At 50.1% G+C, this 14,605-nt stretch overlaps 1 protein-coding gene across 2 annotated transcripts in view; it reads left to right on the top strand.

Moving 5' to 3' along the window:
* MAP3K9 (mitogen-activated protein kinase kinase kinase 9) overlaps positions 1-14,605 on the top strand; it is a 91,049-nt gene that overhangs the window by 67,438 nt on the left and 9,006 nt on the right. The window contains exons 4-11 of one of the 2 annotated variants that reach the window (XM_070065169.1): positions 1,161-1,309; positions 2,845-3,020; positions 4,602-4,842; positions 6,109-6,231; positions 7,716-7,869; positions 10,413-10,481; positions 11,841-11,953; positions 13,327-14,130. In XM_070065169.1, the coding sequence (XP_069921270.1) occupies positions 1,161-1,309; positions 2,845-3,020; positions 4,602-4,842; positions 6,109-6,231; positions 7,716-7,869; positions 10,413-10,481; positions 11,841-11,953; positions 13,327-14,130 (1,829 nt within the window). The remainder of the gene's footprint in view (positions 1-1,160; positions 1,310-2,844; positions 3,021-4,601; positions 4,843-6,108; positions 6,232-7,715; positions 7,870-10,412; positions 10,482-11,840; positions 11,954-13,326; positions 14,131-14,605) is intronic. The other variant, XM_070065170.1, reaches the window with a different exon arrangement.

The following is a 14,605-nucleotide window of genomic DNA, read 5'->3' as shown; positions in this document are numbered from 1 at the left end:
TTTTTTTTTTAACCCCCTTACTCTTGGAAGGATTGAATGCTACTTATTTTGACTGGTTTTGATTGTGAATTCATAAAATAATTTTTTCATTAAGCTTTGACCCACAGGACATGAGAAAAGAAATCCTTCATGTGGACCTGAAAGGCAGGAAGGGTACACTGAAGTTTTTGCTGCTGCCCCACCAATGCCATCCACCCTTGGGAAACTCTCCCTTTGAATTAGGCACAGGTCTCTGCTAAGGACCCACTCACACCGATCCGGATGCAGGAGTCTATTCAGCTAAGTGAGCATTTGGAGAAAACTTTTGCAGGAGCAAAATCTGTTGAGTGGTCAGCTCTGCTTTTCCAAAGCTTAAAAAAAAAAAAAAAAAAAAAAAACCAGCAGGGTATCTGTGACAAAAGCTGAAGTTTTCTTAAGACATAAAGCTTTATGACTGGGAGGCTACCTCCTCTCCCAGCTTACTTCATTAACTACAGCAGCAGCAGCAGCAGTGGAACTGTGACTGGGGCCAGTGGTGTGGTGCAGCAGCATCCAATATGAGCACTAGTTAGAGTCCCTGATGCTCCACTTTCAATCCAGCTCCCTGCTAATGCACCTGGGAAAGCAGTGGAGGATGGCCCAAGTGCATGGGCCCCTGCCGCCCATGTGGATGATCCCGATGGAGTTCCAGGCTCTTGGTTTTGGCCTGGCCCATCCTGGCCACTTGGAGAGTGAACCAGTGCATGTAAGATTTCTCTCTCTGTAACTCTGCCTTTCAGAAAAATCGTTAAATCTTAAAAAAAAAAAAATAGTTGTGGTCATTGAGCATTTACTTAAAACAGTATAGTGTTTTTTAAATTTCATGACAGCTTTGGGAGATTGGTGGTGTCATTTGTACTTTACAGGTGATGAATTGGAGGCTTAGAGAGCTATAGTAACTTGTCCAAGGTCACATAGCTGAGGAATGGTGGAAGACTGAAAACAAGTGTGCTTCACCCCAGGGGTTTTGCTGGTAGCTCCTAGTTTCTGCGGCTTCCCTTTTGTGTTGAGCACGTTATCGTGTCCATTTTGCTAGTCTGCCTGTGTGTCGGTGAGAACATGGGGTGCTCAGAGGAGCCCCTACTTCTGTGAGGTGGTGCCCATGAGTTTCCTACATAAAGCTGTCTCCTTCCTTCCCTTAGCTACGGGGTGCTGCTTTGGGAGTTGCTGACCGGCGAGGTGCCCTTCCGAGGCATCGATGGTTTGGCTGTAGCTTATGGAGTGGCCATGAACAAACTCGCCCTTCCTATTCCTTCCACGTGCCCAGAACCTTTCGCCAAACTCATGGAGGGTGAGTAATCACTGGCCTGACAAACCTGGAGACAGCCACCTTCCTACAGCCACTTGTTTTCAGCCAGTGCCACAAGATCTGTTACTGAAAGAGGGGGCGAAATACGGATCACCCAGGGGGGAAGGCTGTGGGCTGTTAGGGCTACTGCAGTATACTGCACCCCTGCTGCTGCAGGCACTTCCGCCCTTCTCCAGGGACTGTGACGTTAGCTCAGTGACCAAAGCCTGCCGACCAGCACTTCAGTCTGTTGTTACTTAGTACAAACCTAGAATATAGAACAGCTTTTATTCCAGGACTGCTGAATGTCTCACATATAGAAATGAAGAACATTAGAGAAGAAAGGAACGCTCAAAGTTTTCTAGCAGGAGGACACTGGATGCAGTACTTAAGACACTGTTGAAGATGCCCACACCCTACATTGCAGTCCCAGTTCCAGCTTTGATTCCAGCTTCCCGCTAGTGTCTACGCTGAGAGGCAGTGGTGACGGCTCAAGTAGTTGTGTCCGTACCACCCACATGGAAGGCCTGGGAGGACTTCAGCCTGGCCCAACCTCAGCGGTTGCAGGCATCTGGGGAGTGAACCAGCAGATAGGAGCTCTCCATCTGTCCCTCTGCTTCTCAAATAAATATATATTTACATAAATAAATAGATAGATAAATATAAGTAGTCAAACCCCACCATTTTTTAAAAAGATTTATTTTTATTTGAAAGAGTTACAGCAAGAGAGGGAGAGACAGAGACAGGAGAGAGATCTTCCATCTGCTGGTTCACTCCCCAAATAATCCCAGTGACCAGGGCTGGGCCAGGCCAAAGCCAGGAACCAGGAGCTTTATCTGCGTCTCCCATGTGGGTGCAGGAACCCAAGCACCTGTGCCATCCTCCGCTGCTTTCCCAGACGCAGGCACATCAGCAAGGGAGTTGGATTGGAAGTGGAGCAGCCAAGACTTGAACTGGCTCCCATAGGGGATACTGGCACAGCAGACAGCGGCATAACCCTCAAGCCCTGTAATTTTGTAAGTGAGAATCCAAAGCCCAGAGAAGTTAAATGGACAGGTGGCGACCCCACTGGTTACTGTCTGAGCTGGGATTAGAAAGAACTTACTTTTCCTTACTTCTGCTTTAATGCTTTTATCTTTTGCCTCATTATCCCATTGAAGTGTGAAAGGGTAGCCCATTGATTCATGGGAGATAGAGGCCAGGGTGTGGTCAGGGCTCGGCATCGTGCAGTGACGTGGTGCACTGAGGTAGTGGTCCTTCACCTGAGTACTGCCCTGGACCTGTTCTTAGCTTAATGCACAGTCAGAACCTGCCCAGTGCAGAATTGCTGTTTCTTCCCCCGTTTCACTCCTTATGACCATGCTGGTAGGCAGCTCGGGTTGTAACCTGAGCCTTACTTGGGGTTATTTAAATGTCAGTCTCTTTCTGGGAGGAGAAAGGAGAGGGAATTCTGTGGTAATTGAGTTCCCGTAAGGTCCTAAGTCTTGTGTTTGCCTCTGCCCGTTCCTGCTTTCTTCTTCCATCTGTGTTCCGTTCAGACTGCTGGAACCCCGACCCCCATTCACGACCGTCTTTCACAAATATCCTGGACCAGCTAACTACCATAGAGGAGTCTGGTTTCTTTGAAATGCCCAAGGACTCCTTCCACTGCCTGCAGGATGACTGGAAACATGAGATTCAGGAGATGTTCGACCAACTCAGGGCCAAAGAGAAGGTAAGAAGAAAGAGAAAGCATGCACTGAGTCAGCCAGCTCCTGCCGGGAGCTCTGGGCCAAGCCGACCCAGCTCCCTGGTTCTGACAGGACCTAAAGTGTCCAAACCAGAGGAGGAGCACCGTTGGGTGGTGACCGGTGGGGCATCCCCCCCCCACCAGCTGGTAACACGAGCAGGGCTACGTAGAGGAAGGCTCACTCAGTACAGGGATAACTTCAGCATCGAGAACCAGAGCATCTGTTGGTGTAGGAACAAGAGTATGGGGCAGAAGCACTATGGGTCTGAAATTCTTTGGCATTTTGCATGTTTTATGGAAAGGCCCTGAGCTGAAACCAACCATGGGAGACAACTGCTAGCCGACTGGTGATCTGCTTTTCTGTTCCAGAGGCCATTGCCGCAGCGCCCCCCGCCCTGGCAATCCGTGTCCAGTCGCAGGCCAACTCTGAGCACATCTGTGGCCTGTACTCCAGGGGCGGCGCTACCTCTAAGGGCACAGAGAGGGCCTTAAGGGAGGGTCACATAGACTTAGTGCATTCTTTTCAACTGTGACCTGAAAATATTTATTGGAAAATTCCAGAGAAATGATTCATAAATTTAAAATAACTTTTATTATAGTTACTATTTTAATTGTACTATTAATTAATGATGTAATCAATTAATTGCAATAATAAAATATATATTTAAATATTATATTAAATATAATAGTATATAATATATAATATATTAAAATAATTAATAAATCAATTAAAATAAATATAAAATAATAAATGTGTTATATATAGTATAATGAAATAAATATATTAAATATTTAAAATAAATGTAATAATATGAATAATTAATTGTAATTATAAAATATTTTATTATCAGTTACAGTTAATCTCTTATTGTCCCTCATTAATAAATTAAATTTTATCATAGGTATGTGTATGAGGGAACTTCAAAAATTTGTGGGAAAATAGAACTGCAAGACATGTTTATTCTGGTGTAAAAAATTGTGAAATCATATATACAAGGGGAGTCTTCAATTCATGGTAAATGTGCATTACGAGAAAATTATACAAGGATTTCAAATTTTAGGGGCATCAAATTAAATTTTTAATTCCATTTCCCCACAAACTTTTGAAGGGAAAAAGCACAGTGGATATGGGGTTTGGTACTCGCCGCATTTCAGGCCCCCACAGGGGGTCTTGGAAAGAATCCCTCACAGATAAGGGGTGAGGGTGGGAGGGAGAAATCACACCCATTCTCATAATAGGTGACCTTTGTCAAGCGTGCACTCCGTGCCATACTCCTAATTTAGATGCATTGTGATAAGGTAAAAAGTGCCATATAGCTGTGATGTTGGTGCAGTTACCTGTGTATCACACACGGTGCCCACGACGCTCCCTCAGCTGCTGTGTCTAGGGCTTGCCCTGTGCTGTTGCTTCTCCGAGCTTCCTTCCCCCACCATGTGAGGCAGTCAGGTGTCAGGTGTTGAGCCCCCTCTCTCTGCTGGGTGTCATGGGAGACCCTGGGCCTCTGGGTGCACCAGCCCGAGCTTTCGGTGCCCAGCACACACCCTGACAGCCCACCCGCCGTGCAGGAGCTGCGCACCTGGGAGGAGGAGCTGACGCGGGCTGCGCTGCAGCAGAAGAACCAGGAGGAGGTGCTGCGGCGGCGCGAGCAGGAGCTGGCCGAGCGGGAGATCGACATCCTGGAGCGTGAGCTCAACATCATCATCCACCAGCTGTGCCAGGAGAAGCCCCGCGTGAAGAAACGCAAGGGCAAGTTCAGGAAGAGCCGGCTCAAGCTCAAGGACGGCAACCGCATCAGCCTCCCCTCCGGTCAGTGGCCAGGGTCCCACAGTGGGGCCCGCTGTGAGTGGGAAGAGTGGGGAGTGCAGCCTGGGAAGGGATGGTGCCCCGGGCGGCTCACACAGGCTCATCTCCCTGCCAGCAAACCTGAAGAAGGAAGCGTAGGACTTGGGGCAGTTCCAGGGGTCCTGGGGTGTGTGTGTCACAGTGAGACAGAAGTCGTCTCAGAGTTTGATTGAATCAGTAGTCCTGTGGGTACAGCTGAGAGCAGGTCCCGGGGCTGAGACTTTGCATGGTAACATGTACCTAGCCTCTGAGACACCCATCTGCTGAACACAGGTCCAGCTGTGGCACCACAGCCTTGGGGACACTGTGTGTGTGTGTGTGTGTGTGTGTGTGTGCGCGCTGTGCCCATGGAGAGAGGCGAGTGCTGGCCGTGTGTTGAGTCTGAGAGGCCCCGGGAAGTGGGCTTATGAGGAGTGTAAGGAACAAGGGGAAATGGCCTGTGTGTAGGAGAGGGAGTTCTTGCAGTGAGACTGAGAGAAGGTGCATGCAGGATCCCTTCACCGGTCTCCTTGCTGCACGTGTTCGCTTTCCAGACAGCACGGAGTGTTAGGCACACTGCTGGGTGACGGTATAAAGGCTGCACTTCCCATCTGCAGGGAGAGCGTGGTCAGGGGCAGCCACTTGGCCAGCCAGCAGCTGTAGGCTGTTTACTGTGCTCCTCGGATAGGTGAGGAGACTGCAACTCAGAAACCCCAAGCCGTGACTCTGCAGTCCTTGTGCTGAACCGTGACTGCCTCAGGAATATGTCAGAATGAGGGTCATTCAGCCGTTCCCTTGCTGCCCTGGTGCCCACCTGGGGCTGGACCTCAAAACCTTACCCTGCTTGGCCTTAGCCAGTCTCCTGCTTTGGTCTTGAAAAGGGGGTTATAGGAATTCACAGCTCATGTGAATCATGAATTTAAATTTCGTATGTCATCAACAATGTCTCAGGAGCTAAAAAGCTGTTCTCAGGGTACAGTGGCCCCACCTGTATACACCGTATGGAGAGTTTTATGAAAATTGAGTTTCACTTGGGTGATGAATTTTCCATCTTTTCATACGTCCTTCTTGCCGTGTCCCTCTGGGAAAAAGAGACAGTTCTGAAAGAGAACGTTTCCCAGGTGAACAAAGAACTTTTCGGGAAACTGGGGCCTGTCCCTGGGGCCTGCCAGCAAGGGTCAGATTTCTCACGTGAACTGTATTACAGGAAGATTCTAATGCGCACGCATGTGTTTGTCTTTCCCCAAGCAGATTTCCAGCACAAGTTCACGGTGCAGGCTTCCCCGACTATGGATAAAAGGAAGAGTCTCATCAGCAGCCGCTCCAGCCCTCCTGCAAGCCCCACCATCATTCCTCGCCTTCGAGCCATCCAGTGTGAGACTGTTTCCCAAATTGGTTGGGGCCAGAACACACCAGGGGCACCTGTCCCCTGCTCTGTCCAGCCACCGAACGGTCCAGGCTTGCTCCATCCATAACTTCTGCCACCTCTCCTCGACAATGTGTATACCCATGCACATATGTACGCAAACCCTCTGCCTGCCCCCTTGTCTCTCCACTAGCTCTGCTGCCTCCTCTACCTTTTGCTCTCAGTGAGATATCAGCAAAGGGGGGTGTGGGTGCTGACAGTGGCTTTGAATTACCATGCAGGTTGGGAACTCGGTGTGTGAAGCAGACACAGGTGGGAACCCTGCCTGGGAACCCAGGCCTCCCTGCCATATTTGGGGCATCACCATCTCTTGCCCATGATTGCTAAGGAAGGGCATTTCCTAGGTGTGCATCCTAAGCAAACTTCCCAAATGCTTAATTAGGGGCCAAATCTGGACCAACTTTATTTTTACTGCAGTATTTACTTTAAAAAATAGATATATTTTAAAAAACCATGAAGGTACTTCAGAAAGTTAGTGGAAGAATGGAATTAGAATGTAAGTTTATTTTGACAGAAGAAGTTATTGACATCCATGCGTATGAGAGGTCTTCAGAAAGTTTGTGGGAAATGCATATTATGATAAAAACAATACATGGATTTCAAAAATTTTTTGCCGCAGAATAAACTTTTCATTCCATTTTCCATGACCTTTTTGAAGTACCCTTGTATGTACATACATTGTGTATATACATATATATAATATATATAAATGAATGAATTAGTTACCCTAATTTAAAGATAAGGAGATTTCATTTTTTAAGAATCCTAGATTTCTAGCTTCCTTGGGAAATCAAGTCAGATCCGTGAGCTCCCTTTCTCACATGGCCACAGTTGGTAGGAACCGATGGCAGCTGCCACAGGCTCCGGAGTTTTGCCTCCATGCCTTCGACTCCCTGTTTCCTGGTGTGTGGCTCACCTCTTGCATTTATGGTGGAAGCCCAGGGCCTAGGCCTGTGCCTGCCCTGCCCGCTCCTCTTGGCTTTCTCCTCCAGAGCTGTGAACTCCTCACTTCTTCCCCGCCAGCCCTTTCTGCCCGGTTGTGCACTTCCCCATCTTCCTCAGCCCTTGTCTTTTCCCCAGCCACCTTCTCAATCACCAGCCATTCAGTTCCAACGGAACAAGTTCCTGAAGCCAGATCTGTTTGGAACTCTCCTGTCTGGCTGGCTGGGACTCCAGCTTTATGTTGAATTGGTGAAAATGTGCAAGTTCTGTGCATCTAGCACTTCGAGAGAGCGAAATGAGCGGTGGCTGGAAACTGCTGCTTTCCTGCAGGAGAATCTGCTTGGTCTCAGAGATCTCAGTGGGGTCTGACTTCCCTGCAGCTCCGAATGTGTGAGCCTATGTGTGTGTGTGTGCATGCGCTTGGGTAAAGACTAGTTTTGGGGCCTCATCTGTCCACTTTCCAGATCTATTCAACCTTTGTTATTCACAGTGACACCGGGAGAAAGCAGCAAAACCTGGGGCCGGAGCTCAGTGGTCCCGAAGGAGGAAGGCGAGGAGGAGGAGAAGAGGGCCCCAAAGAAGAAGGGACGGACGTGGGGACCAGGGACGCTTGGTCAGAAGGAACTTGCCTCAGGAGATGAAGGGTAAGAACCAGATGATGTGAAATTCTCTCTCACTTAAAGGTGTGCACAGCATTTGGAAGTAGAACATGGAATACCTTTTCCTTTTGGTATGAGTCTCAGTGCTTTCCGAGGCATTACAGGGCTCACGATCTTACTGCGGCGTTTTCTGTCTCCTTGTTCTCTGGACCTCCTAGCACAGAGATTTCACAAGGCTTTTTGTGTAAAGGGCCACACAGTAAGTGTGTTACGCCATCTGGCTCTGTCACAACTGCTGAGCTGCACAAAACTGTCCTTTGGCACAAAACAGCCTCTGGCCATGGACAAGATGTGATTGGATGAGCGAGGCTGAGTGGTAGGCGGGATGTAGCCCACCAGTTAGTTTGCTGGCCACTAGAGGCGTGCGACTCAGTAGCATGAACCCAAACATTAAGTAGCCTAGAGCGTTCTGCTGAGAGTTCTGTTCGTACCGGCAGGGGTACACAGATGATGGGAAGAGTGAGTGGGACTCAACAGGACTCTGCTGGTTGGAGCCCCGTCCTGAAGCAGGGACCTGAGGAGTAAGCCAGCCTGGCACGTGCGCTTGGCATCACTGCAGAGCGCGAGCACTCCTGTCAGGCCTCCCCCCACAGCCACGCTGAGCAAGGCACAGGGGGCCTTCGTGCCTCAGCTGTGCTGTGCTCCACTTGTGGGTCTGAGGCCTAGGAGCCCTGTGCCCCTCTGAGTCCTGGTTCTTCACAGGTCGGATGCTCAGAGTCCAGGGAAGAGTCTGCCTGGGCCTCGCCCGGGGGTCCTACACTTTCTCATCTGTAAAATGGGGGCAATATTTGGATGTATCTCTTGCAGTTGATGGGAGGATTAAGTTCATCTTTGTGAAGTGCATAGGAGCTTAGCTGACCCCTAGCAAGCACAGATAAACATTAGCTAGGATGATTCTTCCCTGCCTCTTGTTCAGTTCTGTGTCATACAGAGCAATGGCTTAAATATTTATACTTCCTGTTCTTGGTGTTAGAATCTAGAAGTGCTTCTTTTTCTCTTTTTTAAATTTTATTTACTTGAGAGGCAGAGAAATGGAAAAAGAATTCTCATCTGCTGATCATTCCCCAGATGCCCAAAACAACAGGGGCTGGTCCATAGCTGGGAGCCAGGAACACAATCCAGGTCTCCCTTGTGGGTGGCAGGCACAGGAACCTAATCGACTGAGCCATCACTACTGCCTCCCAGGGTCTGCACTATCAGGAAGCTGGAGTCAGGCACTGGAGCTGGGTGCTGATCCTGAGCACTCCGTGTGGGATGCGTGCACTGTGACCAGCATCTTGACTGCTGGCCGTAGCACTCGCCCCTGGCGGTATTCTTGACTTCTCTAAGTCTGACGATGACCAGCAGTCCCCATCATCTTTTTGATGACTCACCAAAGAACTTTTAAGTGGAATAGTTAGACTTATAAATTTTGTGGGAAATGAAATTAAATGATAAATTCATTTTAATGTAAAAATTTTTGAAACCCATACATTCTCATAGATGCCTTGAACATGAAATTGGTTCTGGTAATCCTTGAAATACTAAGATTTTATGTCCAAAATCTAGTTCCTCGTGTCAGATCTGAGTTAAGGGTGAAAATAACTGGCTCATACAGGATTGGCTCTCCAAAGCCAGGTTTCAGAAATCACTAGATACCTTTGAACAGAAATTGTAGCCAGGTAGGCCAGACTGCCCAAGCTGTGTGAGAATTCAGCAGCTGAATCCTTGGGGAAGAGCAGGGTGCCGTGCTCTCCTGAGCTCTGAGCTCTGGCGGAACAGGAACTCCCCACTCTGCCTCAGCCCTGGGATGGAGTAGGGTTGAGCTGGGTTTGCAACACTCACCCTGCATCCTTGTCATTTCTGACGTTGATGTGATTCCAGATAGAGTTCACCAGGCTGTCCTGGGTGCTGGCCACTTCTGTGCTTTTACTTCATTTAAAGACTTTTTTTTAAAAATCTTGGTAGGAAATTAACTTTATTTCACACTACAAAACACTTTTGAAATTTTCTTGTTCCGTACATAGACTTACCTTCACAAACATTTGAAGCCATTCAAAATATGTGACTTCATCTTTCATGGTTCTCACTTCCTATTCAGGAAATAAAAGTGCTTTCCATCTAGTCTTAAGCAAAGAACTCTTTATGTCAGGAATTTTGGGAAACTCCATGTGATAACATTGCTAATTTCAGTCACTGGTTTCTGATGCAAATATGTAATGACAAAAAGCTATCTTGAATTCAAGAACATTAAGTGAACTCGCATCTTCGTCCTTTTGAAAAATAGCAGGTGTATGTAGGAAGCATGCACGCTGGGCTGTTGACAACTTGGGTATCTGCGGCTGCCTGGGGGTGGGTGGGCCCTGGGCCTGGAGCAGCTCTAGCAGGACCACGTTGTTCAGTCTTTCATGATGTGGGCTCTGCCCACCAGGCACAGGAAGGGAGGCTGGCAACACAACCCACGTCCAGCCTTGGGAATTCTGGTGTGGGAGAGGCCGGGTGGGACACAGCTTCCGTCTCCCGCTGCTGATTTTCTCTGTTCATTGAAGATCCCCCCAGAGACGTGAGAAAGCTAATGGTTTAAGTGCCCCATCAGAGTCTCCACATTTCCACTTGGGGTGAGTCCAGTTGTCACCCTTTCACCGACTGTGCTGTAACCATCCCCCATTCCTGTGTTCTCACAGCGTACCTACCCCATAGACCAAGCCTCGGTGCTGCAAGGGCTGAGCTGACTGTTGTTGCCGCCATTGTTTTCAGCAGCGCTGTGCCATCGTGCACTTTGGGAAGATCCCTGTGTCACCCTGACTGTACCTGACTCTTTACTTCCCTGCCGCTCCCATTGCTCGGGTGCTGCTCTCACCCTTACTTTGAGGGAGGAGATACACGATTATTTATCCTTTGGCCTAGACCACTGCTTCTGACTTTGCTATTCTGGGTGTCCTCAGTCAGACCCAGTGCTGGAAGTGACGTGGTAAGATCATCCACTGTGAGTCCCCAGCCGTGGCTTAGCAGCTTGCTTGTCTCTGGTTCTGCATTTTCCGTGAAACCAGCAATACACCTTAACTCGCTGATAACTGGTTCTGAGGTCAGCGGAAAAAGTTGGTCCTTCTCTGTCTGAAGCTGTGCCAGGAGTCTGGGGAGCATAGATTTTAGTTGAAAGCTCTGGTTGTAATCCTAGTGTCTCCAAAACAACCACAGCCCACAAATTCCTCAGTCTCCCTTTTACTGTCTGTAGGGAAGAGACCAGGGCTTCAGAGCCTCTGACTCCCATTCTAAAAGAGGGCTGTTGGGGTATCCGGTCTGTATCTTCAGAAAGTCACTGGATTACAGGGATTTGAACACAACTAGCTCCTGTCCTCTTTCTCTGCACCCCAGAAACTGAGGGCTCCAACCCAGCATCATGTCCCACTCACACACAGATCTGTCCCAAAGTGCACTGGACTGGGGCAGCTTTGTGGGTTGACTTTCTATGTTTGAAAAGTGGATGGCTTTGAAGGTTGCATAAGCATGCCAGAAGCTTGGGCGGAGCCGCGGAGCTGTGGTGTGAGTGCAGTGGTCTGGTTCATCTCTGTCAGCCTAGCGCCTGCACTCACAGGTCTGTGCACCGCAGGGTTTCTGCCATCACAAGTATGTCATGTTCAGTGCCTGTGGGTTGATCACCCTCCCTCATCATGGGCTCACATGAGACCCCACTGGCTGGGCAGTCCTTGTGTCTCATCTGCCCACCAGGTCCTTTCGCAGTTCCATGGCAGCATGTGAGCAGGGTGGGTCCTTCCACTGCTTTTCTTGCCCTGGAGCGTGTGCACTTCTGTTCATGAAGCAACAGAAGTAAGCTCAGTAAGTGTTGTTGCCTGTGCCCCAAGGCTCTGCAGTGCCATTAAGCAGACAAGGAGAGACATTCCCATAGGCCCAGGCAGCTATGAGAGAGTAAGGTCAAGTGACCAGTTCTGATACTTTCCATGTTTCTTCTTGTCCAGCCTCAGGTCGCTGGTAGACGGATACAAACAGTGGTCGTCCAGTGCCCCCAACCTGGGGAAGGGCCCAAAGGGTAGCCCAGCCCTGCCAGGGTTCACCAGCCTTATGGAGATGGGTAAGCATTGCTCTTGTCTTGGTGCTGTCACTGTTCCCTCAGAAAATTCTTCACCAAACTTCCAGGGCAGTTTAAGGACCCGTAGTACTTCTTAGTTCATACAGCTCCCTTCCATGGGGTCTTTCCAAACCACAGTTTCTTCCCACCCCTGCTGAGGAGCCTGCCCCTGGCCTCCTAGCCCAAGAGCCCAGGAATGATTTCCTGAGGGCAGTGCAGATGGGTAAGGCCCTGACACTCAAACTTCCCTCTTCTGGATCTTTCCTCATACTCCGATGTGGGGAGACTGAAAGGTGGAGGCCGGGTGCATTAGTCCGCTTTCCTTTACTGCAGCTAAAATGACCTGAGAGGAATTTCTCAGGAAGGAAGATTCACAGTCTAAGGTCAAGTGGCCCCATCAGTAATGAGAGTGATGGACGGCCAAACACGTGCAAAGGGCAGGTCATGTAGCAAGCCAAGAAGTGGAGACAGGCTAGGCTGAACTCTGCTCGCTCGTATAACCAACCCTCTGGTGTGACCTCAGTGACCAGAAGACCTCCCACTGGGCACCATAATTAGAATCAAGTGTCCACCCTTAATCTGTTAGCCATTAGCATTAATCTGTTAACTATTAACAGCAAACTTTGGGGATCAAGCCTTCAATAAGTGAGCCAAACTGTTGTCCAACTCTAGTGGTGGTGATGAGAACACTGCAGCCGTCCTCGCAGGAAGCTTTGCAGTGCTGCCTGGTGGTGACTGAATGGTTAAATTTTTCCCTCTGTCTCCCAGTTAATATGAGGGCCCTTCTAAAAGTTTATGGAAAATGGAATTTAAAATAAGTTCATTTTGGTGCAGAAAGCTTTTGAAATCCACGTGTAAGTTTTTCATAATACATTTTCCACGAAGTATTTGAAGATCCCCTCATATTTGTAGCTCTGTAGGTTTCCAAGGTTGTAGTATATAATCTATAGAGTAGGTTGACCTTCATTCGTGTCAGGGAGTCTAACCCTTTGTAAGAGGCGGGTCTGAAGTTGGTAGGCAGCCATTCTCGAAATCAAAAGGCATTGGGAAGGTGCCTGTTTTACGCAATATTCTAGAAAATGATACTGCACTTTGTGTGAAGGGTCCCCATAAAGATGCAGCAAATCAGCAGATCCCTTTCCTGCAAAGAGGGATGTGGGCTCTGGAATGAGAGTGATTTCCCTGTCCTGGTCACAGTTGGGTGTGAGGAGATAAAACCCTATTGCTTCAATGTCCGGCTCCACATCCTGGCCATCAGAGTATTTGACCTTTGCAACCTTGAGCCTGAGTCAGGTGGCCTGGAGTTGGGGGAGAGGACCGGAATCTTACTCTTGCTGCTTCCTCCCTGTTCCCCCGCACTCCTCCCATCTTCGCAGAGGATGAGGACGGCGAAGGCCCAGGGAGCACAGAGAGTCGTCTGCAGCATTCACCCAACCAGTCCTACCTCTGTATCCCGTTTCCTCGAGGTGAGGATGGGGACGGCCCCTCCAGTGATGGAGTCCATGAGGAGCCCACTCCAGTGAACTCGGCCACCAGTACTCCTCAGCTGACGCCAACCAACAGCCTCAAGCGGGGCGGTCCCCCCCACCGCCGCTGTGAGGTGGCCCTGCTCGGCTGCGGGGCTGTGCTTGCGGCCACGGGCCTGGGGTTCGACCTGCTGGAAGCTGGCAAGTGCCAGCTGCTTCCCCCGGAGGAGCCTGAGCCACCAGCCCGGGAAGAGAAGAAGAGGCGCGAGGGGCTTTTCCAGAGGGCCAGCCGCCCTCGTCGGAGCACCAGTCCCCCGTCCCGAAAGCTCTTCAAGAAGGAGGAGCCCATGCTGTTGCTGGGGGACCCCTCGGCCTCCCTGACACTGCTCTCGCTCTCCTCCATCTCGGAGTGCAACTCCACCCGCTCCCTGCTGCGCTCGGACAGCGATGAGATCGTGGTGTATGAGATGCCTGTCAGCCCGGCCGAGGTCCCGCCCCGGACTCCCTGCACCCACAACCCCCTGGTCAACGTCCGAGTGGAGCGCTTCAAGCGAGACCCTCACCAGTCCCTAACTCCCACCCACGTCACCCTCACAGCCCCCGCACAGCCAAGCAGTCACCGGCGGACTCCTTCCGATGGGGCCCTTAAGCCAGAGGATCTCCTAGCCAGCAGGAGCCCTTCCAGCAATGGCTTGAGCCCCAGCCCTGGGACAGGTGAGTCCTGCTCTCCTCCTGGAGCGGAGACATTTGCAGGTACCTGGGTTCCTCTTTCCACTTGGGGATTCGAGTGGGACTCCATTTCTTCTTGAACTCAGGCAGTCAAGAAGTACTGGTCTGGGATTGGGGTGGTCTGAGCCGGCTGACTCCTGCTGCCCTGAGGACTGCTTCCCTGAGGCAGGCAGGTTGCAAGAAAAGCCAGACCCTGGCTCTCATGGGATGTGCAGGTCCTGGGCTTCAGGGTGTGGGGGCAGGGGGCAGGGGGGCTTCAGAGGACAGGAAGGGCAGGAGCCCAGCTTCCGGTTATTCCCCAGGGAGGGTGCCTCAGGGAACAGGAAGGATTCCTGCACTGCACATAGCTGGGCTCACATTCCAGCCGTTAGTTCAGACATGTTCATAAGATGAGCTTCCGCCCATGCATCACAGCCTTTAGCGCTCAGCCCTGACTCACACCGGCCCCAGTAGACCTGGA

The sequence above is a fragment of the Oryctolagus cuniculus genome, chromosome 20 (assembly GCF_964237555.1).
Source record: "Oryctolagus cuniculus chromosome 20, mOryCun1.1, whole genome shotgun sequence".
Classification (NCBI taxonomy): domain Eukaryota; kingdom Metazoa; phylum Chordata; class Mammalia; order Lagomorpha; family Leporidae; genus Oryctolagus; species Oryctolagus cuniculus.
Note: the sequence above shows the minus strand (reverse complement) of the source record. Positions and strands in the feature narration are given on the sequence as shown.